The sequence below is a fragment of the Myotis yumanensis genome, unplaced genomic scaffold (genome assembly GCF_028538775.1).
Source record: "Myotis yumanensis isolate MYYU_CA2020_CCGP unplaced genomic scaffold, mMyoYum1.0.hap1 SCAF_2, whole genome shotgun sequence".
NCBI lineage: Eukaryota > Metazoa > Chordata > Mammalia > Chiroptera > Vespertilionidae > Myotis > Myotis yumanensis.
Genome location: NW_027223753.1, coordinates 654,801 through 680,632, shown reverse-complemented (window position 1 = coordinate 680,632; position 25,832 = coordinate 654,801). Strand labels below are relative to the sequence as shown.

At 53.4% G+C, this 25,832-nt stretch overlaps 2 protein-coding genes across 3 annotated transcripts in view; one reads left to right on the top strand and one right to left on the bottom strand.

Annotated features, from left to right (window-relative positions):
* Positions 1 to 539: 539 nt before the first annotated feature.
* On the bottom strand, positions 540 to 3,035 carry LOC139001522 (basic proline-rich protein-like). Its single transcript, XM_070403043.1, has one exon. It carries the CDS (start codon positions 3,033 to 3,035, stop codon positions 540 to 542), a length of 2,496 nt encoding a protein of 831 aa, XP_070259144.1.
* Positions 967 to 25,832, top strand: part of GNB1 (G protein subunit beta 1) — a 60,847-nt gene continuing 35,981 nt past the window's right edge. Inside the window, exon 1 of one of the 2 annotated variants that reach the window (XM_070403875.1) lies at positions 967 to 1,185. The gene's annotated coding sequence lies outside the window, so the exon portion shown is untranslated. The remainder of the gene's footprint in view (positions 1,186 to 25,832) is intronic. The other variant, XM_070403874.1, reaches the window with a different exon arrangement.

The window sequence follows — 25,832 nt, the reverse complement described above, 5'->3', positions numbered from 1 at the left end:
TTTATCCAGAGGAGCCATCGGCTGGTTCGGTTCTTGCTCCGCTGATGGAGGTGAACCTCTCTGCAGGGGGGGCCCTGGTGGCTCCCTGGAGGCCAGAGTCCCTGTGGGGGCAGGGGGTGGGGTGTCCGAGGCCATGGGAAGTTGGCTACATGGGGGGTCGTGTGCGTGTACATACATGTGCTCCCTAGTCCTGTCCCCTGGCAGGGCCCACAGGCAATGACACCCCCGGAGCCCCGACCCCGGCCCCTAAGCACTGGCGGGAACCATCGTTTCTAAGGAACATGGCTGAGTTGAGGGCTGGCGCAGGGAAGGCCTGGGATGAGCTGGGGCGCCCTGTGCCAGGACCCGAGGCAGGGCGGGCGGCAAGGATGGGGGATGGGTGGGCGCAGAAGGGAAGGCCCAGTGGGGGGCCGTGACCTGGGGAGCAGCCCCCAATGGGTGGGGTGGTCCGGGCTGGATTGCAGGGCCACCCAGACACGCAGGCAAGAGCGGCGAGGGCACCGCTGGGGGCGAGGGCACCGCTGGGCGCTGGTGCGCGCTCAGTGCATTAGCCCGGCGGGGCGTGGGGTGGCGCCGGGGGTCGGGCTGCAGGCCTCGCGGTGCAGAGGCGGGTGGCCGGGCATAGCTGGAACCGGGAGCCAGGAATCAGCCGGGAGGACGGGAGGCGGCGGGGACGCGAGGCCCTGGAGGCCGACCTCGTGGGACGCATGGGCTGAGGGCGCCGGGCTGGGGGCGCGGGGCGCGGGCGCCCGTGCGGAATGGGGGTTCGGGGTGCCGGGGCGGGGCGGGGCCTGCCTGCCTCGGAACCGCGGGGTCGGGGAGGGCGCGGCCCCTTTAATTGCCTCGTGCGCGGGCCCGGCAGGAGGAAGCTCGCGTGCGTGCGCGCGCCAGGGGAGCGGCCGGGTCGTGCGTGCGCGCGGCGTGCGCGGTGACGCGGCCGTGGGGTTTCCCGAGGCTGCGGACAGGGGCCGCCGCGCCCATCGATGGCTGGAGGCGTCTGAGGGCGGACGGAGGCGGCGGCGGGCGCGGGCGCGGAGAGGAGCAGCCGCCGCGGGACCGGACCGAGCCTCGCCGCGCACCTGCAGCGCCCGCGGAGGCCGGAGCGCGACCCCCCCCCCCCCCCCCGGAGCGGCGGCCGAGGCTGAGGCGCGGGGTGCGGGCGCGGCCGGCGGGACGAGCGCCGAGGTGAGCGCGGCGGCCCCCGCTCCGCCTGGCCCCGCGGCCCCGGCCTGGCTGCCCCTGCCCGGCGGCCGGCCCCGGGCCCTCCCCGCGGCCCCCGGCCGCCGCCCGCAGGCCCCCCGCCCCCACCCGCCGCGGGCCGCGTCTTCCTGCCCCGCCCGGGTGCGGTCCGTGGGGCGGCGGCGGGGGACCCTGCGGGCGGCGGCCGCGGGCGGGGCGGAGGTCCGTGGTCCGGGGTCCCAGGTCCGGGGTTCGCCTCCGGGGCCGGAGTCAGGGGTTCGGGTCGGGGTTCTGGTCCGGGGACCTGGGTCCGGGCTTGCGGTCCGAGTGCTGGGGTCCCGGGTCCTGGCTCCCAGGCCTGGGCCCGCAGTCAGGGTCCTGGGTGGGGTGAGGGGTCCCGTCGGGGTTCTGGGCGCGGTCCCGGTCTGAGCCCCGGGCTGGGCCCCTCCCGCGCGGCCGGCGGCCGGGCCGCGAGAACAAAGGCGGCGGGTCCGCGGTGGGTGTGGGCGCCGGGCCCTCGGGGCGCCGGGCACGGGGGCCTCTTTCCGGGCTTCGGAGTTGGGGTTTGGTGACGGCGGGGGCCGGGGGGCGATGAAATGAGGAAGCGCGGCCGCCGGGCCGCGGGGGGACCGAGGCCGGGGCCGGAGGGCTGTGCTGGGAGCGTCCGCACCAGCGCGGCTGCCGGTCGGCCCCGTTTGGACCGGAGGCGGGAGGCAGCCCCACGGCGAGCCCGTCCTCGCTGTTTGCTGCCGCGCGCGGTGCGGGGCCTGCGGACGCGGGGGGCGGGGGGCCGAGGGCAGGGCCGGGCCGGGGTCCCCGCGGCCCCCGCGCCCTGATGAATGGCCGGGCGTCCAGGCCCCGCGACAAGATGGCGCGGCCGCCGCCGCCTTTGTCAGCGCCGCGCGCTCCCGGACCCTCCGCCCCGACGGCGTGGGGCCGGCGGTGCGGGGTCGGGGACCCGGGAGGGGAGCGGAGCGGGGGAGCCCTCGGGGGCTGGTGCTTCGGCGCCCGGCAGGCGTCCGGTTGGCCGCAGCGGGTGGGGGAGGGGGTGCTGGCCGTCCCCCCCGCGGAGGCCGAGCCCCGGCCCGGGACGCAGCCGCGGGGCTTCCTCGCGGGTCGGTGGCTGGTCCCGCGGAGGAGCCTCCCACGCCCCGCACGGGAGCGGCGGCTTCGCCCCGGTTCCTCCGGGGCAGCGCTGTCGTCGGGGTCGGGTCCCCCCTCGGGAGGGCGGCGCCCGTGTGGGGAACGTGGGTTCCATGTGTGCCCTGCGCTGACCGCCTGTCCGGTAGCTTCACCCCAGGGGCGACCCCTCGGGGCTCCTCCGAGCGGACGTGTCGGTTGTTCACCTCGTAGGTGGGTCGCTTGCGGGGATCCGGATCCTGCAGGGGGTCCTCGGAGCGGGACCCTCCTCCGATTCCGGCGGCTTCTCTGGCTCTCATGTGAGCTCCACCTTTTTGGGGGTGTGTGGGGGGGGGTGGAGGGTGCTTTATCTGGAAGGAAGGTTTGTCTGGATTCCGGGGAGATCGGCAGGGTCTGTCCGGTCCTCCCGGCCGGTGCCGGTGCCCGGAGCGGCGGGCAGTTCCTTTTTTGCTCCCCCTGAGCCTGGGCTGGTGGCCGGGCCGAGCGGCCCCGACGCGGCGGTGGGTGAGAGCCTCGCCCCGAACTGGTGGCAGCTCCTGCTGATCTCCCTGCGGAGTCGGAGCTGCCAGCCGGGCCCTGTCCTTCCGGGGCTGCACCTTCAGCGCCGCTGCTGTCCCGGGCCCTTGGCCGCCCGTTTCCTTCGAGGCTGTGCCCGGCGCCCGCAGCCCTCCCTGCTGGGGGTTCGCGCAGCCCGCACCCCCGTTGTGGGTGCCCATCGCCCTGCTGCGGGCCCCGGTCCCGGGTTCGTTCCTGGGCAGGGGCCTGGGCCTGTCGTCCGCCTGTGGAGGCAGCCGGTCTGTGTGCCTCTCACATGGAGCTCGCTCGCTCTCTCTCTCTCTCTCTCTCTCTCTCTCTCTCTTCCTCTCCTTTCCACTTTCTTTAAAAATCAGTGGAAAAATGTCCTCGGGCTGTGGCTCAGTAGTTGAACGTTGACCTATGAACCAGAAGGTCACGGTTTGGTTCCAGGTCAGGCACATGGGGGCTCGGTCCCAGTCGGGGGCGTGCAGGAGGCAGCCGGTCCATGATTCTCTCTCATCATGGATGTTTCTATCTCTCTCTCGCTCCCTTCCTCTCTGAAGTCAGTAAAAAAACTATTTTAAAAAAATCTTTTTCATGCCTAGTCACTTTGATTGTCTTTTATTCACTGATTTGATTGGGAAAGTTATATTTCTTCTAATATCTTTGGGAAAGGCCTTCAGGATATCTGCAGACTTGTCCGTCAGTTGGCTTTGCAGCTAATACTTTAGTGAATAACATTGATTTTATTTTAGTGTGCAGCATTGGCATGTACTGTGGTTTATTAATTGGATTGTTTTTTTTCTCTGGCCAAAAGATTTGGCTCATGTGGGTCTCTGAATTGGATTAAATTCTTGCTGTGTACACTCTGGCTCTTAGCATTAGTGGATTGGTAATAGACAGTCTCAATTTTATTATCTGGGCTTGCCCATATGGCATGCCGTATTATTCTGAAACCCCTATTTAGTGTAAGTCTGGGAGGCATTGAGCGCAAGGTTTTAGAATTTTTCAGCCGTGGTGTAAATTCCGAGTTCAGGTTTGCTTTCGAGATCAGAGTGGTTCGAGAAATTAAGAAGTCGACAGTTCAACTAAATGTTTGGTTTTGTAACATAAAATGGGGGATAAATAACTTAAATTCAAACCGAGATCAGAGAAGTAATTTATAAAACTAAATGTGTAGCAGTATTGAAAGAAGGAAACTGTCCAAATCTTTGTGGAGAAGTGTACATATTGAGTACTGGGACATCTCATCGACTTCTGCAAAAGGAACGGAGTACCACTTTTTTTTCTTTTTTATTGGTTTTATTGGGGTGTCATTGGTTACTGCCTGTAGGGTTCAGGTGTACAATTAGTTCTGTAATGCAGCACCTGCATATTGTGTCCTATGTTCACCATCCCAGGTACCACTTCTTAAAGCTGTGAGTTTGGTTCCAGATGCTCATTTAAGAACCCGGCAGTTGTAGCCGTTTGAGTTGGTCAGTGGATTAACGGGGCGCTGAGAGCTTTTTAAAAACGTTTGGCCTGTTCTCTGTTGTATTGGGATGATGCTCCAAACAACTGAACTACCCAGCTAGGGCTAAGGTAATTCTCTTTTACTTTTTAGTATTTTTTAAAAACTGATTTCAGAGAGGAAGGGAGTGGGAGATAGAAACATCAATGATGAGAAAGAATCATTGATTGGTTGCCTCCTGCACGCCCCATACTGGGGATTGAGCCCACACCCTAGGCCAGTGATGGCAAACCTGTGACACTCTGACACGCGAACTCATTTTTTGGGTTGATTTTTCTTTGTTAAATGGCATTTAAATATATAAGATAAGTATCAAAAATATAAATCTTTGTTTTACTATGGTTGCAAATATCAAAACATTTCTATATGTGACAAGGCACCAGAGTTAAGTTAGGGTTTTTCAAAATGCTGACACGCCGAGCTCAGAAGGTTCGCCATCACTGATCTAGGCATATGCCCTGCCCAGGAATCGAACAGTGATCTCTGGTTCATAGGTTGACCCTCAACCACTGAGATGCCGGCCGGGCTAATGTAATTCTTAAGATAATTATCCAGCCCTGGCTGGGTGGTTCAGTTGGTGGGAGCATTGTTCCTGTGCCAAAAAGGTTGCGGGTTCGATTCCTAGTCAGGGGAGGCAACTGACCTATGTTTCTCTTACATCGATGTTTCTCTGTCTCCCTTCCTCGATCTCTAAAATCAATAAAAAAATAAAGCATATCCTCAAGTGAGGATTAACAAAAAGAGAGATGTTATCCAGTTAAACCTATATTGCCTTTGGTAAAAGGTTATTATGGTTTAATAATTAGCTCTCCAAGCCTAATGATGCCTTTATCAAGGGGGAATATACTATGTATATTTTCTTTAACCTGTCAGGACTGGAATACTAAGGGCATTGGTTGAGCATAGTCTTGTTTACTTTGGGTAATTGTGTGTTTATGTGTATCTATGTGTCTCCTGTGTCAGTCCTGAGGCAATTATAACATGTATTCCCAGTGAGGGTTATAGACACTGTAGTTAATAAACTACAGCTTGAAAATTCCGTACACTTTCTAATTAGACAAGAGTGTTAAAGCCTCTCCATTGGGTTTCTAAAACATTGTTGGAGGAACTTAAAAATAATTTCTGAATTCTAGGGCGGGAGAGATCCACTCGTCTCGGCCAGGCCTGCGAGTGCCTGAGCTAGAACCCAGTTCTGTAACTCGCTGGTTGGGTGTGTTTTAAAAGACATCTTCCTCTGTCTCCCCATCTGTACGTCAGGCAGGCTAGCACCTCCTTCCTGGGTGGTGCGTGTGAGCACTCAGACCAGTGCCCGGTCCACGGTGCCCGGTGCAAGCGGTGGTCCTGCTCTCACTGTGCTATGTAGCTGATGTCATGCGAAGGCAGCTTCCTGCAGACTGTGTGTTCTTTCTTCCTCACGGTTCCAGGGCGGTCAGTTACTTCAGGGCGGCCGCATATGGTCACTTAGTGACCTCCCTTTCTCCTGGTCTTTGCTCGCATCTTTTTCTTTTCTTTTCTTTTCTTTTCTTTTCTTTTCTTTTCTTTTCTTTTCTTTTCTTTTCTTTTCTTTCTCTCTCTCTCTCTCTCTCTCTCTCCCCCCTCCCCCCCCCTCCCTCCCTCCCTTCCTTCCTCTCTTTCTTTCTTTTCTTTTCTTTTCTTTCTTCTTTTCGTTTTCTTTCTTGCACAGCCACACTGCATTTTGTGTGTGTGTTTTTAAACATATTTTTATTGATTTCAGAGAGGAAGGGAGAGGGAGAGAGATAGAAACATCAATGGTGAGAGAGAATCATGGATTGGCTGCCTCCTGCACGCCCCCTACTGGGGATCGAGCCCACAACCCAGGCATGTGCCCTGACAGGAAATTGAACCAGGGACCCTTCAGTCCGCAGACCGATGCTCTATCTATCCACTGAGCCAAACCAACTAGGGCTTGAAAGGCTTTCTTTATCTTCTTATGATAATTTTGATCCTCTAATTCAGGGGTCCTCAAACTGCCGCCCGCCGAAAACATTTATCCGGCCCGCTGGGTGTTTTGGCTGCCGCTGTGTGCGTAGGAATTTGTTCATAGTTTTTTTTTTAAACTATAGTCCGGCCCTCCAGCGGTCTGAGGGACAGTGAACTGGCCCCCTGTTTAAATAGTTTGAGGACCTCTGCTCTAATTCATTTTGAAAATTAGTAAAATTATTTATTTTCTAGTAATTTCACCTCCCCTTGTATGATGCTGAATTTTTTTGATTTCACAAAACTTTTTTTTTTAATATATTTTATTGATTTTTTTACAGAGAGGAAGGGAGAGAGATAGAGAGCTAGAAACGTCAATCAGCTGCCTCCTGCACATCTCCCACTGGGGATGTGCCCGCAACCCAGGTACATGCCCTTGACCGGAATCGAACCCAGGACCCTTGGGTCCGCAGGCTGACGCTCTATCCACTGAGCCAAACCGGTCAGGGCAACACAAAACTTCTTTATGCATCTTTCTTTTTACTGCCCTAAGCCAAGTCTTCTTCCATCACCATTTATTCCCCCTTCCCCTCTTCCTCCTCTGCCGCTTTTCCTCTGGTCATCTCTATACGGATGTTTGTCTTTGTGAGTTGTTTTTTGCTTAATCCCTTCACCTTTGTCTCCAGCCCCCAAACCTCCCTGACAGCTGTCAGTCTGTTTTCTGTCTCTAGGAGTCTGCTTCTGTTTTGTTTGTTAGTTTCTTTTGTTCATTAGATTCCACATATACATGAAATCATATGGTGCTTGTCTTTCTCTGTCTGGCTTGCTTAGCATGATACTCTCCAGGCCCATCCAAGCTGTCGCAAAGGGTAAGATTTCCTTCTTTTTATGGCCGAGTAGTATTCCACTGTGTAAATGTACCACAGCCTTTTTATCCACTCAGCTAATGCACTTGGGCTGCTTCCAAATCTTGGCTATTGTAATTTTCTTGGCATTTCTTCATTTGACAACTAGTGACAAGATAACGAAATATTGTTCACATATTCTCAAATGCTGTGACTGGAAGTTTGTTTAAGAAATGCTTATTCAGCGGGGTGGGCCGGAAGGGGTAAAAGAGGGAAAAAAGGGGACATATGCAAAACTTCCAACAATAAAGCTTTAAAAAATAGGCTTATTCAGCACTTTCTCTGCTCGGTGCTGAGGCTATAAATGGCCATAGAAGGGGCGCCGCCCAGGGCCTTACTGCGTTTGTTTAATGGGGAGCCTGCCAGGCAGGAGGAAGGGCAAGGCTAGTGGGTCACAGGGCAGCTCACCTGGTCAGGCTGAGCGCCGACTTCCTAGAGGAGCAGAGGCCCGATGGGTGGCTCAGCTGGAGCCTGACTGGCAGGAGGTGGGAGCTGGCGGGGAGGAAGGAGTGCGTCGGGCCCAGGAGACGTCTCAGTGTTTTCATGCAGCAGCCAGTTGGTTCCCGTCACCCCTGCTCCCCAGCCCCCAAGCAGCGTGGAGTGGGTGAGAGGCACTCAGCACTGTCCGTCGCGTGGAGGCGCGTCCAGGGGCGGGCTCTGCAGGGTGGAGCCTGAGTGGCGTTGACAGGTCAGAGCCTTGGGCAGACTTGGCACTTGCTCCTGAGGGCTCGCTCTGTGAGGCCTGACCAGGAGGAGGAGGAGATTGACCTGTCAGGACCATCACGTGGCCCATGCTGGTTGGGAGGAAGGGGTCTGGGCAGGTGCTACAGCCGCTGGCTGAACGGAAGGTGAGGAAGGAGCAGTGACCCCAGGTTTCTGTCCTGGGCATCTGGGTGGCTGTTTTGCATTTGGTGGGAGATGAACATTTGTGCATATTGCGTGTGAGGATTTGAGGAGGCCGTCCCACCCCATGCATCCAGGGTGCGGCAGTCCTTGCACTGGCTCCCCCCCCCCCCCCCCCCCCCCCCAGTCCTTCAGACAGCCCTCCCCAGGGCGTTCTCACTCATTAACCTCCACCATCTACCTTGCCGTCTTCCCGCCCTTAGCTTGACCTCCCTGCTCCTTCTGAGCTCTGTGGGACAGGCATGGCTTCACTGCAGGGGTACCAGCCCCGAGGCAGGATGCACAGCAAATAGTCTGGAGTCACTGACGGTGTGCGCGGGAGTGTGGTGCTCTGCAGGAGCCACCTGGTGGAGGCAGGCCTTTCCGAGCTGTCCGTTCAGGTGGTGATTGACGTCTTGGGAGGAACCACCGCTGAGAGCAAGAAGTCAGCCAAAACGTGAGCAGTGCACTCCTGGGGGTGCAGGGGTCCAGTAGGTCCCAGCTCCTCTCAGAGTCACATGAAGATGGTGTTTGCTTCATGGGCGGAACCCAGCGGTGGGTGAAAGGGCTGTGGTCTAACGAGGCACAGCAGTTACCGTGGCATAGTCTTCTTCACCACCAGGAACTCGTGGTAGAAGAACCCCGTTTAGGTCAATGTCCTGATGAAGTAATCAGAATTCTTTTTTTTTTTTTTTTTAAATATATTTTATTGATTTTTTACAGAGAGGAAGGGAGAGAGATAGAGAGCCAGAAACATCGACGAGAGAGAAACATCGATCAGCTGCCTCCCGCACACTCCCCACTGGGGATGTGCCCGCAACCCAGGTACATGCCCTTGACCGGAATCGAACCCGGGACCCTCCAGTCCGCAGGCTGACGCTCTATCCACCGAGCCAAACCGGTTTCGGCGTAATCAGAATTCTTGGAATCAACGGCAGCGAGTCCCGTCCTCCTGCTTGTCTGGGAGACGGAATGGGAAGTGGGCCCAAAGCACTGATGCAACTGAGTCTCGGGGCCACGCATGCCCTGGGTTCAGAGTTGCGGGGACAGCGGACAAAATGATGGCTGTTTACACAGGGTATTGGCAGGTGTTTTCTTGAAAAAGAACAAAGCCAACCAGCTCCTTCAAGGAGAATGACTAGCAGTGTTGTTAGCAGTGCTGAAATTGGAGCTTTCAAATGGAAAATCGAATTTTGGAAAGCATGATTCTGCTGTGAGCTTAAGAGCTTTCTTATGCGATAGGTGGGAAGGCTACCGAAAGGCTTCTTGTTCACATTACATAATGAAATGTGTCTACATTTGGAAGATCTGCTTAACCAAGTGAACTGGGGTTTTCCAAGTTGCCTGTGTGTGATGCTACTCGCTCACAAGTAGGTAAAAGATCGTTCAGAGCGCAAGAATGGGGTGGACCTAGAGGGCCACATAGCCGAACGAAAAGGTGACATCGTTCAGGTTCTGGGCAGGACTGCCTTTAGGAAACTCCGCTCTTCCTGGAAAGGCTGATGAAATCGCCGGCCTTTTCCGACGCCCTGTCTGTGAGGCTGCATTTTCCTCGTGAACTTCAACCAAAACACGAGTGACAGGTCACGCAGAAGCCGATGTGAGGTCCTGCTCTCCTCGGGAGGCCGGCAGAGCGTGCTGACATGTGGCATCGCCGCTCTTCCCACCCAGTCCTTTTTCTCGTTATTTTGTAAAAATGTTCTGTATGGTAACATGTAATGGGCTTGTTAGACAATTTTAGAATGCCTCTTTCCATTTCTGATGGAGTGGATATCCACAGATAAAAGCCTATAAACCAGTGGTTCTCAACCTTCTGGCCCTTTAAATACAGTTCCTCATGTTGTGACCCAAGCATAACATTATTTTCGTTGCTACTTCATAACTGTAATGTTGCTACTGTGATGAATCGTCATGTAAATATCTGATATGCAGGATGGTCTTAGGCGACCCCTGTGAAAGGGTCGTTCAGCTGCCAAAGGGGTCACGACCCACAGGTTGAGAACCGCTGCACAAAAGCCCAGGATCCTCAGTAGTTCAGGTAAAGGCCCGAGACCAAGCCATCTGAGCGGCCCTGATTGGAGAACATGGGGTGGGTGACCCGGCCAGGGCACGTCAAGGCCTCGGCCCAGGGTGCCTGCAGGGACTGAGGGTCCCGCAGCTGGAGACTGCGCCCTGCGCGTGTGGCTCCTCCCCTCCCCCGTGCCGCTGTAGCGTTGCAGGACTGTCCCTTTCCTGGGAGAGGAACCTGAGAGTCTCTAAAGGTTGGAGACCTATTGGTGTAGCTTGAGAAGAGGCCTTGCCACAGCCCGGACGGCAGCAGAGGAAGAGAAGCTCATGAAGATGGGATCCGAGGGTGGACGGACACCAGAGCGTAGGCCAGAGCCTACAGGCAGAGAGGCTTCTGGGGTGTCGGGGAGAGAATGGTCAGGGTAGCAAGTGTGGCTGAGAGTCCGAGGTAGACTGAGGAGTGCGGTGGTCAAGGTTCCCCGAGGCCGCCGATCCACAGTGGGGTGCAGGGAAGCTGGGAAGGAAAGGGGTGCAGGGCAGGGCAGGGCATGTGCCTTCGAAAGAGGCTCTGTTCCGTCTGCTCTCACAGGGACAGCTTGAGCTTTGTCAGCTGCTCAGAGAAAGGATCCTATGAAGGGGCAGGGTACCTTCAATGCAACGCTTCTTCTAGGCCCGGCTGTGCCAGGAGCAGCTGGTGACGGCCACGGGACCCCGCTGCCCTGGGGGAGGAGCGTTAGCTCAGGTGGGGGGACGGGCGGTGCTCAAAAGGAAGGCCCAGTGGGCCATGGACACGGCTGGGGCTTCACTTAAAAGGGGGGTGGGAGCATTTGAGCAGAGGGCAGGAGGAGGGAAGAGGGGGAGCCAGGTAGTCGTTCTCTGGGCAGAGAGAAGCCGCAGGCAGGGCTGTGCTGGGAGTTGATGCTGCTCCCCTTGGCATAGGCTTTCTATGTACAGAGTTGTTGGGAGAGCACCTCAAGGTTTGCCGGTTGGAATCAGTTCGTTCAGACTGGGCCCTCCAGCTGGCATTCCCGTGGCATTCGATGAACTTGCACTTGGGCCTGTTGGTCCCAGTGCTGTTAGCGCGTGTGTGTGAGGGGCTTGCTGTGCCAGGCACCATGGGGAGGATGTTGTGTGATTCCTGTGTGGTCCACACTCAACTCGGAAGCAGGTGCCACGCTAGCCCCGTTTCACAGAGCTAACCTGGCAGGAAGATTAGGTAATTAGCAAGGTCACAGTCAGGAATCCTGGAACCCATGTTTGAACTTGAGTTGTTTGCCTCCAGGGCCTGTGCTCTTATTATCACACAGTGGACCTTCCAGCACCAGCTGGCCTCCCCTCCTTCCATCTAGACTTCGGTCTGCACCTGCCTCCTTCCTCTCTTGTTAAAGGAGTCGTCTCAACGTGAGAACATACTTACCAACCATCCACCTGAAGTTCTTCCTCGGGGGCTCCTCTTCTGCCTGCACACAGGCCCCAGGCTTATATAACTTCCTCCCCCGCCCCCCAAATTGAACTCCCTGGACAGGTATCTGCTTCCATTGCCTCAGTCCCTCCATCTGTCTTGTTCTCACTCTTTGAGGCCCTTGTTCCTGTTCCCCCTGAGCCACACTGTGGTTCTAGAAAGATGTCCTCTTCAATGAAACTGCTATATTGTCTCTGTTTTTATCTTCAACTTTTGCATTTTAATAATAAAAATGTTTTAGAAAATTAGGAATATAAGAGTAAGGGGAAAATGTCTAATTTCCTTTTTAGGAAGTAACCACGTAGGATTCTGTGTTTTCCTTTTTGTCTTTTGTGTCGTTTGAGTACGTGTGTGCAGAAAATATCCCCCCACGTTGGGGATCACACTGTATCTATAGGGTTTCCAGTTCTACTTTTCCTGCTTTGTTCCGTGCTGTCTATTTCTGGATGTCATCCATCATCAGCGACTACTGTGCATGCGAGTGCTGCCTTCTGCCTGTCGTCGGCCATGCCCACATGCTGGACTTCCTGTTCCGCCAGCACTCGGCTTTGAGGCCTTGAGCACGTGATTTAATGCCTCTAGCCCAGTTTTCTCATCTCGGGGTGGTGGTGAGGGTTACAAGAGAGGGTGCCCATAAAATGCTTACCCTCAGGCTCAGCGTGCCCAAGAACTGAGAGGTTAGCTCTGGTACCACTGTGCGTCCCCTACAGCCCTGCTTCCTCCTCTCCTCGCGCTTCCCAGCCACCCAGGCCTGTGGTCCGGTCTTTGTGGTCTCTGTGTTAGGTTCGCAGGGCTGCTTCTGCTTGTCTCTGAAGTGTTACCCTGTTTCCTGTGGACGCTGTCACAAATGACCAGAAACGGAGTGGCTAAAACAGCAGGACCTCGTCCTCCGTCCCGGAGGCTGGACCTCGAGGTCGAGGTGCTGGCGGGCGCTCCCTCTGATGCCTCTCTGCCTCTCATCACGTGGCCTTCCCGTCTCCGTTCTATGGGGACCCACCTGACCCCAGCATGACCACCTTCTGAGTTAACTAATTATACATGCAAAGACCCTTTTTCCAAAAAAAGTCACATTCACATGTTCCAGGTGGATAAGAATTTTCAGGGGACACTATTCAACCCACTGCAGTGCCCAGAGCTTCATTTATCCTTGGCCCTGTCCTTGTGACCCTAACTGTCTCCCATGCTCCCCCCTTCACCCCAAGCTTGTGAAAAGGAGGTCTCAGTCGCAGGTTGAAGGAGCCACTGAGTAAACTTAGAACAGGGAGTTGCCTCGTGAGGATCCAGTGTCTCAGCACCAGTGTAGGCGTCGGGCTGGGCTCTCCGGGTCATTGTGGGGTCGGAAAGCCCTCTGAGAGGCTGCCCATCTCCTCTCCTTCTCGGCTGGAAGGGCCTCAGCTTCTGATTTCCAGGGAAGAGAGCTCTCGGAGATGTTTTCTCTTTTCTTTCTGTTTTCAGCACAGTCTGCCCATTGGCATTGGACTCAACTGATGACCATCCACCTCTCCCTGAAGCACGCTTCCCTTGGTTCCTGGTCCTCCTGCTGCGCCTTGCTTGTCCTTGGTGTCCCTGCAGGGGTCGTCTGTGCCTCTCTGCCTTGGGCTCTCCTTGGGTGATCCTGTCTGTCGCCGTCAGTTCTTGTCTGTGTGAATGCTCTTTACAGGTAGTTTTGGTGACTTCAAGTTTTTGTCTCCACCCCAGCCTTCTGACCTCCAGACTCCTGTCTGTCCATCTGTCCATCTGTCCACCTGTTGCTGTTTGCACCATTGAGTCCTCAGTCCTTTAGGCCTCAGCTTGAATGTCACCTCCTCCAAGAGGCTTTATCTGGTCACCCCGCTGCTCTTGACCGTGTTGCTTGGCCACGGTTACTGACTTGATGGAATTCACCTCAAGCTGCAGTTGCCCAGTTGTGAGGCCTCGTCTCTGGCTCTCCCTGACCAGCCAGGTGGGAAGCAGAGGGCACACCAGGTGGGCTGCTCATGTGGGCAGGGTTGGTTCTCCGACCTGAGTCAGACCTGAGAGTGTCCATCAGGAAGCTCAGGACGGGTGGGGGAGGGGGGTGGAGAAGTGCCACAGGACGAGGAACCGAACGAGCTTCTGGGCAGTTCTCCTGAGCGTGGACAGGAGGGCGATTGGTTGAGCTGTTCACTCCACTGATGGCTTGTGGGCGTGGGGGTGGCTGTTCTAGACCCAGAGATGAGAAGGGAGAGGGGGGACGTTTTCTGGGAATCGATGGGATCGTGGTGTCTAACACTGAATGGCAGGCATTTAAAATGTGCTTGTCAATCAGTAAGTGCCCATCATGCCTGCTTTACCTGTTCCTAAAAGACAGGAAGTGACCACACAGGTCTGCCATCATTTACCACCTGACACTCAGGGAGGGCGCTGAGCCGCCCGGTAGCTGCACTTAGTCCTAACCCTTCAGCTCTGAGGGGCTGGGCCCATGGCCTCGGACAGAGCTGACTTTCACCAAACAGGATGGCGGCTTGGAGGCTCACGTCAGCGGGTGAACAATTCTTTGTAACAGCTGAGCACCCTTTTAGGGATGCATCTTCTGTTGTTTGTATAGTGACTAAAAACCTAACAGTGTGCAGTTATATAACAAATACACCTTTTCACTCTATATTAATTTCTCTTTTTTTTGTGTTAATTTCTTAAATGATACGGTATGCATCGGAGTGCAGAAGAGCGAAAAATCCACTCTTGGAGATGGTAAATTCCCCTATCCCAATTAAAAAGCTTTTTCTTTTTCTTCCTCTTTATTTTTAAAATTGATTTTAGAGAGGGAGGGAGGAAAGGAGGGAGAGAAACATGTGTGTGAGGGATACATCCATTGGCTTTCTCCCATACACACCCCAACTGGGGATTGAACACGAAACCTAGGTACATGCTCTGACCAGGAATTGAACCCATGACCCCCCAGTGCATGGGACGACACTCCAATCAACTGAGCCACACCAGCCAGAGCTGTCATTCCTTTATTTTAGATCAGCCTGTATAGAAGACTTTTTTAGTGATAGGAATGTTTTATAATCTGCATTGTTCAATATGGCAGCCACTAGCTGCATTGAGCACTTGAAATGGGACTCGTGTGACTAAGGCACTGACTTTTTAGTTTTATTAAGTTTTAATACAACTAGTTTTTTAAGAACACATGTGGCTAATAACTATTATGCTGGGTAGCACAGTTCTAGCCTGAGTATCTGGGTTGTCATCAGAAGAGATTTGGGAGGTCTGAGGGGAAGTTTCCATACAAGAGGGATGAGAATTTAAGAAATTAAAATCTACTCAGAACTTCTACTTAGCAGCCATTGCATAACCGAGGTTAGGAACCTCTACTATATTGTGTAAATCTTGGGGTGTTTATCAAACATGATACATGTATACTTTAAAAGAAAGGGCCCTGGCCGGGTGGCTCAGTTGGTTGGAGTGTCATCTGGTAGGTACACCAAAAGGTTGGGGTTCAATTCCTGGTCAGGCAGGATTCCCAGTCCACCCCAGTTGGGGCACATGCAGGAGGTGACTGATCGATGTTTTTCCCCTCTCTCTTCCCCTTCTTCTCTTTCTAAAATGAATAAAAACATATCCTTGGATGAAGATTAAAAAAAGAAGGGAGCCTGGCCAGTGTGGTTCAGTGATTGAGAGTTGACCCATGAACCAAGAGGTCACTGGTTTGCTTCTGGTCAGGGGCACATGCCTGGGTTTCGGGCTTGGTTCCTAGTAGGGAAAAGCAATATTTAAAAAAAAAAAAAAATATATATATATATATATATATATTATTTCAGAAAGGAAGGAAGAGGGGGGCGAGAGAGAGAGAGAAACATCAATGATGAGAGAGAATCATTGATTGGCTGCCTCCTGCGTGCCCCCAACTGGGGATCGAGCCTGCAACCTGGGCATGTGCCCTTGACCAGAATTGAACCTGGGACCCTTCAGTCCACAGGCCGATGCACTATCCCAGTGATGGCGAACCTTTTGAGCTCGGGGTGTCAGTGTTTTGAAAAACCCTAACTTTGGTGCCGTGTCACATATAGAAATTTTTTGATCTTTGCAACCATAGTAAAACAAAGACTTATATTTTTGATATTTATTTTATATATTTAAATGCCATTTAACAAAGAAAAATCAACCAAAAAAACGAGTTCACGTGTCACCTCTGACACGCGTGTCATAGGTTTGCCATTACTGCTCTATCCACTGAGCAAAACCGGCCAGGGCTGCACTTTCTTCTTTTTTAAGGAGCATGGTTTCTAAACTTGCTGGACTTAAGCATCTTGGTTTGGCTAGTTCTGCTCTGTCTTGCTGTTGTCTTTGGAGCCCACTCAGTGGCCAGGGTTGGAGTGTCTGGGAGGCGGGCGGGCACTTTCTGTTCTTTCTGTCTGTCTGGTTGCGTTTGTTGGAGAAGGAGTGCCGTCCTTGTGGGTAGTTTTCGCAGGACCAGGTGCCGGCTGCTGCCAGTGCCCACTCCGCTGCCTGTCCTTTGGGGACCAGTGCGGAGGAAAAGGACATGCAGACCCCGGGGTCAGAAGTGATCCTGACTGAGGAGGAGCGGCTCCTTCCTCCCTGGGGAAGCGCCAGCGCCCGGAGGCGCACAGCATTCTGCTCTTGCTTTTTGTCCCCAGGTTGCTGGTCTGGAGGCATTTGTAGTTGTCACGACTCAGGGGTGTGCTCCAGGGATGTGGTCAGATGACAGCTTAGCCAGCCCAAGGTGTGAGCCTCCCGTGCCAAGGTGGGGAACTCTGAAACTAACACGTGTTCGGCAGTTTAAAAACTGCCGCCCAGGCCTGTGTCAGTTACCTATTGCTGCATAACAAACCCCAAACTGAGTGACTGAAAACAGTCACCACGTGTTCACCGTGGCCACTGGGCAGGGCTCAGCCTGGGGGACCTCTGTGGTCTGTGTGTTGTGGTTGCCTTCCTGGAGGGCCTCCCCTGCATGGCCTTTATCGGGGTCCTCTGTTCCCCTCAGGGAGCCTCCCGCAGGCCTCCTGGGCTGAGTTTGAGGGCGGAGCCAAAGTTGCGAGGCTTCCTGACGCGGTGCTTCTTCGGACTGACACACCTCCTTGCTGAGCCTGTGGGTCAAAGCCAGTTACAGGGCCCAGCCCGGGTGGACGTGTGAGGAAATGCAGACTGGCTCTTGGAGGAGGAGGTGCAGAGCGTCCGCACCTCTTCCCTGCATCGCCGACTGCCTGCAGCGCGCCATGCAGCAGCGTCTGCCTTAGGAGGCCTAGTTCATACCAGGTTGCTGTGGAGCCGGTTCCAGAAACCAGCTCCTTCCAGGCATCCGTTTATTTCACAAGTGCCTGCCAGCGCTGTCCTCTGAGCAGGCCCTGTGCTTGATGGGGTGAGTGATGGGAACTGGCTCCTGATCGCCCCTGTCCTGGGGGACAGGCCCAGTGAGGAAGCCGATTCAGACGTGCGGTGAGCGCCGTGACCCTGGGGGAGGCCTTTCTCAGCAGATGGCACCTGAAGGACGAGAAGGACAAGGCAGGTGAGGAGCCTGGCACTTCAGGTGGAGAACAGCGGTCACAAAGGGCCCGCCTGGAGAGGGGGTGGCTGCCCTTCGTGCCGGGAGAAGGCCTTGGTCACCTGCCGCTTGCCCGGGACAGTGTCGCTCGAGCAGGGTTCTGTCTGGTCAGACCTGCCCTGGTGTGGACAGTGCATTTTATAGTTACCACACTATGCAAAACACTGTGGGTTTCTTCCTTCTGAAGCCATTGAGTGATTTTAAGCAGGAAGTGACAAGATGTGAGTTTTCAAAGATGGTTTAGATTGCCGAATTTAGAGAATGGATTGTTGGGGAGGAAATTGAGACAAGATTTAGAGAAGACTGAAGAGAAATGGGGTGACCTGGCTAAGGGTGGGCCTGAGGGAATAGACAGAGACAGACATTTCCATCCGGGCTCTGGAGATGGACCCCTCCCCCCGCCCCCCGCCCCCCAGGTGCTGACGGACAGGACTTAGGGGATGTGGGACAGGAAGGGACTGGGGAGGCCATGTCGGCACTGCAGTGAGGTCAGGTGGGTGGGCAGATCTGTGGGCTGTCCAGTGGGAATTGAGAGCTGTGCTTGGAACACTGGAAGGTCAAAGTGGACATCAGCCAGGCAGGTGCCCAAACGCTGGTCCTGAGTGTATTGGCCTGGAGCCCACCCTGGAAGCCACAGGCAGCACTGAAGGCCTTGTGATGGGCGCTGTGAGCCGTGCATGGTGGAGGCAACACCCGGCCGGTAAAGGTGAGGGGGGGTAGGGTGTCGGCCGCCCAGAGTGTCGTGGAGGCTTAGGGGAAGTGATGCAAGGCTCCTCTCAGAGCGAAGGCTGCAGGGCCAGTGGCCTGGTGCGCCTGAGGCCAGGTCGGAGCTGAAACCTGGGAGTCGGGGAGAAGGCCAGCTGTGTAGATGTGGCTTCCAGAAGCTTTACTCGGGAGGGAGGGGCCGGGAATTGGAGGGTGGGTGGGAACAGCGCAGGGACTTGGGTGGTCTCAGAACTTGACCGTGTGACTGAGCCCTGGGGTCTTGTTACGTGCCGTCCCGATTCAGCTTTCCTAAGGAGCCCCAGGTGTCCCTGCTGTTGCTGGTCCCTGGACCACACACAGACACGGGTGACGGGAGGCTGAGCCTTAGGGAGCTGGGCCTCGTCTGCCGCTTCCCCGCAGGCCTGCTCATCACCGCCCTGCTGTGCAGCCAGGCCTTGCCGCTAGTGCCCTGGCCTCGCGGCCCCACGTGGACCCTCTGCAGCATCTGCTCTCTGCTGTCCCGACGGGGACACAGGACAGACCCTCCTCATGCACTTGTTTGTATCTGGGAAATGGTTGAACCAGGTCACTTTCAGCAAACAGTCCCTTATTGCAATTTCAGCAGCTGTCCTGTGCATGACAGGGTCCATAAAGTGCCCGCTAAGCGCAGGCATTTCAGGGTTGGAAGGTGAGGTTAGAAAGAGGCTTTGATTGGGAGGGGCGGGGTTTGATTTCAAACATAAGACTGTCTTTGTTATTGAATCTTAAGACTTACGACAGAGTAACATTATAAGTAGGTGCCAGTTAGCATAGATAATCCCTGATAAATTAAACCTGCGTAACTGAAGTTTCATACATGCTGACCTATTCTAAGGTTGGGGCATTCTTGGGGAGAGAGTTGGAGGGAAATGGGGTCATCTGTAGGCAAAGGTGGAAAGGAGGAGCTGGCCACGTGAGGAATCCCTGTGATTAGGCTAACAGGTTCCTCTCACTGCTTCTGTTCCTGGTGCAGGTGGCGGAGGAGGGAGGGCAACAGGAAGGCTCCCGCTGCCCCTGTGCCGCTCCATCCACGACCTCATGACCCCACCTAAGAGACACCAGGAAGAGAAAGACCCCTGCGGGGGCTGCGGGGGGCGGGGGGGGGGGGGGGTGGCGCTGTCCTGGTCTGTAATGAAGCTCTTGTCCTGAGGGCTGCTTTATGGTGACGACCTGTTTTGTGTCCTTTCGGAGTCATGGGTGTGAGTCATGTGTCTTGGTGACAAGTGGTCAGAGCAGACAAGGGAGCAGAGGTTCCTGGCGAGATCCACGTTCTTTAGAAGTTTGCTTTTTTGTAAATAACTCACTCCTTTATAGCAGTGGTTTTCTACCAGTGTGCCACAAGAATTTTTATCTTTTTTTAAGCTTTTTTTTTTTTTGAGAGAAGGGAGAGGGGCAGAGAGAGACAGAAAAACAACAACACATCAATGTGAGAGCAAGACACCAATTACCTGCCTCCTGCATGCCCCCTACCAGGGATCAAGCCCCTAACCCCCAACCGACCTTGTACCCTGACTGGGAATCCACCTGGCAACCTTTCGCGGCATAGGATGATACCCAATCACTTGAACCACACTGGCAGGGCACACAAGAATTTTTAAAACATGTAATGCCTGACTGTTTATATTCAGTAAGGGGCATTGACATCTTTTCCCTTAGATTGTCAAATAAAAAGGGGACAACAGCCGAACCGGTTTGGCTCAGTGGATGGAGCGTCGGCCTGCGGACTGGGGGGTCCCGGGTTCGATTCCGGTCAAGGGCATGTACCTGGGTTGCGGGCACATCCCCAGTGGGGCGCGTGCAGGAGGCAGCTGATTGATCTCTCTCATCGATGTTTCTAACTCTCTGTTCCTCTCCCTTCTTCTCTGTAAAAAAATCAATAAAATATTTTAAAAAAAAAAAAAAGGGGGGGACAACAGCCAATACAATAGCCATCTGAAATGAATGAATCAAAATTATCTGTTTTGCCTGGCCAGTGTGGCTCAGTGGTTGAGCATCGACCCATGAATCAAGAGGTCACTGGTTCAGTTCCTAGTCAGGGTACATGCCTGAATTTTGAGCTCCATCCTTAGTGGGGGGCGTGCAGGGTGCAGCCGATCTATGATATTTCTCTCTCATCACCGTTTCCATCACTCTATCCCTCTCCCTCTCTCTCTCAAAATAAAAATAAAAACACATTTTAAAAAATTATAGCTATTTTTTGTCATATCAGCAAAAATGTATATATTTTTCAGTGCGCCGCAGAATTTTACTAACTAGTTTATGTGGCATGAGATGAAAAATGTTGAAAATCGCTGCTCTCTAGACAGGAACTTTAGAACAGCGGTCGCCAACCGGTGGTCCATGGACCACTGGTGTCCGTGAGGTCCGAAAGGTTGGCGACCGCTGCTTTAGAAATATATATATATATATAAGTTAAAAAAAAAATATATATATATATATTTAGTTCTTAGGCAAATAGCCCAATGTCACTTTGTTAGGCCTACAATTTTAATTTTTTTAGTAAAAAGAAGAACATATTTAAGTTGGTTGTAAGACCTGTGACGAGACCTTTGGGTATTGAGGGAAAGAACGTGAGTAGGCTTGAGCACAGAGCTTGAAGGCAGTTCCCTGCGGCGGATGCTGGGATAGTTTAAAGACTTCGCTGGATTTGGAGGAATTGACGTTTGAGAGGAGTCAGTTCTGTACAGGAAAGCTGTGAGGGGAATGTTCTATTGGATGTGAAGATGGTTGGGTGGGACAAAGTGCTAGGTAATGATATGTTTGTGGGGTGTCAATTCGTGGTTAGCATTTTAAATCAGTTGGGAATGGATGGTGTGTAATGGAAAAGATGTCGGATCAACTGGTAGTCTGCTGGAGAAAAATACAGGTGAAAACTGAATTCCACAGCACATACAGGCTCTGGGTGGACTAAAGATTTAAACGGAGAAATTAGGACATGGAAGTATTAGCAAAATATTGGGGGAAATCCTATAAAATAAAAGCCTAATATGCTAAGTGTCCAGTCAGCCAGTCGGCTGTTCAACCAATCAAAGTGTAACATGCTAATGATATGCTAAGGCCGCTCAACCCCTTGCTATGATGTGCACTGACCACCAGGGGGCAGACGCTCCAACTTGTAGGTTAGCTTGCTGCTGGGGTCTGGCCAATTGGAACTGAGCAAGATGGGCTGGACATGCCCTGTGGCCCTCCTTCGGCCCCTCCCCAGCCCTGATCCTGCACCCGTGGCGTTCCTCGGCCTGGCCTGCGCCCTCTCGCAATCTGGGCTGAGGGACCTCTCCCCCGCCCCCCGCCCCAAGTGCACAATTTTTGTACACTTGGCCTCTAGTATTATATAACCTTTGAGGAAGGTGTGTGTGTGTGGGAAATAGTTTATAACCTTTGAAGGGGGGGGGGTGGAGTTACTGAGCATGACACTGAAGCTTTAGGCCTTAAAGATTATCTGCTTTAGATTCAGAGCAGATCTATAGCCAAGTTACCTGGTAGAGGACCTTTGAACTAAAGTCAAAGGCAAGCAATTTGGAGGAAATATTAGAATTATATAGCATATGATCAAGGGTTAATGTCCTTAGTATAAAAGCATTTCTAAAATGAATTGTTTCAGCAACTTTATTTTTAAGAACTTATCCAAAGGGGGAAAAAAAAGAATACTTAACTATAAAATTAGTTATAAAAACAAAGTATCAAAAACAGTCTTCATTAGAAATTTTGTTATAAAAGCAAAAACTTGTCAGTAGTCACTAGAATTTAAGCTCCATGAGGCACAGACCTTTGTCTTTCTTATTTTCTCTGAACAGTGCCTGGAACGTAGTACGTCTCAGTAAATGTGGAATGATTGAACGACCATCCACCTGTCATCAGTAGGTTTGGTTAAATGGAGGAGCTCATGGGATACTGTGCAGCTGTACCCATTTTAAGGGGCTCTTTGTTGTTTTGGGATGACCACAATGCAGTAATGGGGGGGGGGGCTTGGAAAATTATGCATCTCTGTATCAAAGAAAGTCTAGAAGAAATATCTACCCTGCTCACTGACACGGATATCCTCCTGGGGGTGGGTCGGGGAAGGAACATGTAGTAAGATACAATTTTCTCCATACTTTTTGGTGGGAAATTGGCCAAGATCATGATAATTAGGAAAAACATTTTCATTTTGTAAGAAATATAAAAACAAATTATATTTAGAAGTATGACGCTCTCTCAAAGTTAGCATGACTGAGATGAGCATGTTCTAGAAATTTCATAGTTTTAGTTCATTTGCCTTTTATTTTTTTTATTGAGGTGTAATTGACTACATTTGCCTTTGAGGTAAAAGATTTCTATTGATGGTGTTTCATAGCATCTTATATTCATCTTTTTTTCACTTGCGCCATTTCACTAGTTTTTTGTATAAGAATGGATGCCAAGAAAAAAAGATTTTAAAAAAATGGATGCCACGGATGCTATTATTGTCGACATAACAACTACAACGTGGCTTTTTAAAATGACAGTACTTTACCGTCATGTTAGACAGTAACACTCTTGACAACCTGGCAGAACTGAAGACGAGAGAATTTGAGCTGGTTGAAGACCTAGGTCCTGTGCAGGAGATGCTCCAACCCCCTCCAGCCCCCGCACACGGGCCCTGTGGATGCAGAGAGCAGACAGGAAACGGGCGCTGAGATGTGTCCTCTTGTGAACATAGGTTGTAAGGGTGGGATTGTACCTAAGTCCAAATGGGTGGGGAAACCTTGTATAATGGAGTCTTCAGAATTGATTGCCAAGATGACATCGTTTGATTTAACGCACAAAGACTTCATTTCCTGCAGGTAGATGTGCTGAGTGTCTGCCTAAGTATACTCTTCATGCCCACAGAAGCCACTGCAGAACCGAGTGTTTGGGGACAGAATTGGGGGCAGGAGGAGACACCTGGTGACAGTGTGTGTGTGTGGGGGGTCAGCTGCTGGCCCCAGTAGCAGCTGCCCAGGTGTAGAGGAGGGGTTCTGGAGTCCTGCGGCTTTTGAGGTGGTGACCGGCTGTGGATCCACCGGGCACTGCACTGAACGCCAGGGTTGGCAGACTGCAGCTTGCCATCCTTTTGTAGCCCACGAGCGAAGAGTCGTTTCTACATTTAAAAATCATTGAAAAACAAATCAAAAGAAGAATCCCTTTCTGTGACGTGGGAAAGTTATGTGGTTTTGAGTTTTTGTCCACAGATGTTTTGTCAGAGCACAGCCTCTTGCTCCTTCCTGGGTCACCTGTGGCTGCTTTGGGACAGCAGAGTCAGCAGTAGAATCTGTGGTTGCTGCAACCCTGAATGAAGCCTTTGCTGTCTGGGCCTCTGCAGAACAAGTGGCCACCCCTGCTGTGAGCTCTAGACCCTCCCCAGCAGACAAGCAGGCCCGAGGTCACAGGGCTGGGACCATACCCTGCAGTTTTCTCCCTGCAACACGGCTCCGCAGGAAACATGCTGTGTCTTGTTTTCCTTGAAAGTGTTTCTGCCGTCAGTTAGGTGCTGACATAGACTAAGCTAAACGAGCTGCTGAGGGCAAGGACGAAGAACTTCGGGTTCATTTTTAAATTCTCTCTTGTTACCAGGACAGTGATGTGTGAAAGGTGCCGGGACTTAATCACTCGGGGTTTAGCCATAAGAAAGGCTTCAGGGCTCTCTGAGGCGCTTCAGTGCAGATGAGTCCACCTCTGCAGTGTCTGGGTGTTTGCTCCCGGTGGCCAGTGGCACCGCTCACGTGCACTCGCCGGGCTGCTTCCGCTGGGGTGAGGCTCTAACATCAGCGACATTACCTGGAATGTTACTTAAGTTGGCTGTAAGCTCTTGCACAAGATACGTGGCTGGGCATTTGTCACTCTTTGTTTTTGTGTCTCTGACACCACTTCCTCCCTGTCGCAGGCACCGCTCCTCGGCCTGCCTGTGTGAACAGCGCGCTCCTCTGGTTGGAAAAACCCACAGCCCACTCCTGACTGCTGACGGGCTGCAGACGGTGACTGAGTTCTCGGGGACATTGGGCAGCCTCTGAAGACATTTGGGGTTGTCACCGCTTGGGGTGCTACTGGCACCGTGTGGGTAGAGGCCAGGGGTGCTGCCCAGCACCTGCGGTGCACAGCCCGAGCCAGTGAGCAGTGCCTCAGGGAGACCCATGCTGTGCGGGCCCGGCCCCGCTCCTGGGGTCGAGGCTCCTGGGGTCGAGGGCCGTGTTCGGGCAGGCTCCCCCTTGGTGCGGAGGAGGTCTGTGTGTACTTGGTTCCCGGCAACAGGACACCCCCCCCGTGGTATTTCCACGCTCTCCATGGGGTGATTCCCGCACACTCTGCTGAGCTCTCCTCATTGTCTTTAGCTTTCTGCTGGCCGATTAGTTCAACTTCCATAAGAATGAAGTGCTTGACCCCAGAGGAGACTGGGAATGTGGCTCACATAGTGAGAAGTGAGCGGTGGGCCACTGCCCATGGGCCACCTCCGCTCAGATTGCCGTCATAGTCTAATGCCTCCTGTCCCCCTAGGCCTGTGGAGGCTCACGCAGGGGACAGTCCACTGCTCACCAAAGAGCCAGCCCCTCTGGCTGAGGTCATGCTCCCTGCCTGAAGGGGCAGCTCCAGCCGTGCGTGCAGGAACGAGGGCATGGGGGGCGCAGCAGTCACGGAGGCCACGCAGGTGCTCCTCGTTCCCGCTCATCCTTCCCACAGCCCACTCCTGACCACTCCATCCTTCATCATTGCCGGTTGCCATCATGATGCCAAGGCCGCCTTTATTTTAAAACAAACGTGAATGTATTAGGAGGTAGATCGCAAAATTCACATCAGTTTCCCCCTTTACCTCTGAATACCTCAGTTTGTGCTTTTTGAGAACTCAGTCCTGTTCCATGTAACCACAGTGCAGTGATCCAATCAGCACATTTATCACTGATGCCGGGCTGTTTTCTGTTCCACACGCTGGTGCTGTCCCCACAGCGTCCTCTGCAGTGGTTCCTTCTGTCCAGATCCACGTGTTGCACTTGGAGGTCACGTTTGTTCTTTAATCGGATCGGCCGCTCTTGAGCTGCACAGCCTGCAGGTGCAGGCCATGATCACGATCGCGGAGACCACTCTCACGCGGTCTCTGGGCTTCCTCAGGTTAGAGTCAGGCTTTGCATTTGGGCAGAACACCACGGAGGTGTGTCCTGGGCCTTCTCGGCCTCCTCCGAGGGCCCGGTCCAATCCCTCAGGCTCTGCACCTTCCTCCGGTGCCGCAGCGGCCTCCCCGCGGCCCCGAGGACCTCAGGTCTCCGAGAGGCCCGTCCTCGAGGCCGCATGCAGAGCCGCCTTTCCTGGGAGAATGCCTGAGCTCCTCTTGGGTTTGGTTTTGTTTGGTTTTGTTTCAAGAACATGAAGGTGGGGAAGTCAGTTCCTGTTTTTGGAGAATTTATAGTTTATTGTCCACATCTCTAGCCCATGCCTGAAGCAGAGAGAGGAGCAGCTCCGGGTGCAGGAGGGGGGCGAGGCGTTGCCTCCCTACTCCTCTGTGCTGGGCTCTCTCTGTCCCCTTCCAGAGTTGAGGCTCAGTGCTGTGACTCCCGGTCCTGGCCTCTCCGGTGTCCCTAGCATTTTCATGATGCTCCAGGCCAGAATAAATACCTAAAGTTTCATTTCCTGAGTCGCGAAATCCAAACAACTGGAGTATTTATGTCCTAAGACCTAAGAGCTTAGTAGCCATTTGAAAAAGTAATAATTCCCATAAATTAAAGGAAACTTTTAATTTTATTCTTAAATAAGCCACTGTTGTTAACTATAGGCTGTACAGCTTCTCAGACTACAGAATCAGACTGGCCCCCCACCTTCATTTTCTGTCCGTGTTGATTTTCATAATGAAAGCAACCACTGAAAACCCAGCTTTGTAAGGATGTGATGTCATGGGAAAGGGCGTAGCGCCATCTGCTGTTGGAACTGAGATCCATCTAGAGCAGTTGCTCCCTTGGAGTCTGTCATTTGTCCATCTTTGCTGTGCTTGTGTCAACTTTAAAATATCTTGTGTCTTGTGAGTTTGCTGCAGCGTCGCTGTGC

Bases quoted from the DNA above. Each gene is read 5' to 3' on its own strand.
- LOC139001522 (XM_070403043.1), bottom strand. From the start codon at position 3,035: ATGGGCACCCACAACGGGGGTGCGGGCTGCGCGAACCCCCAGCAGGGA.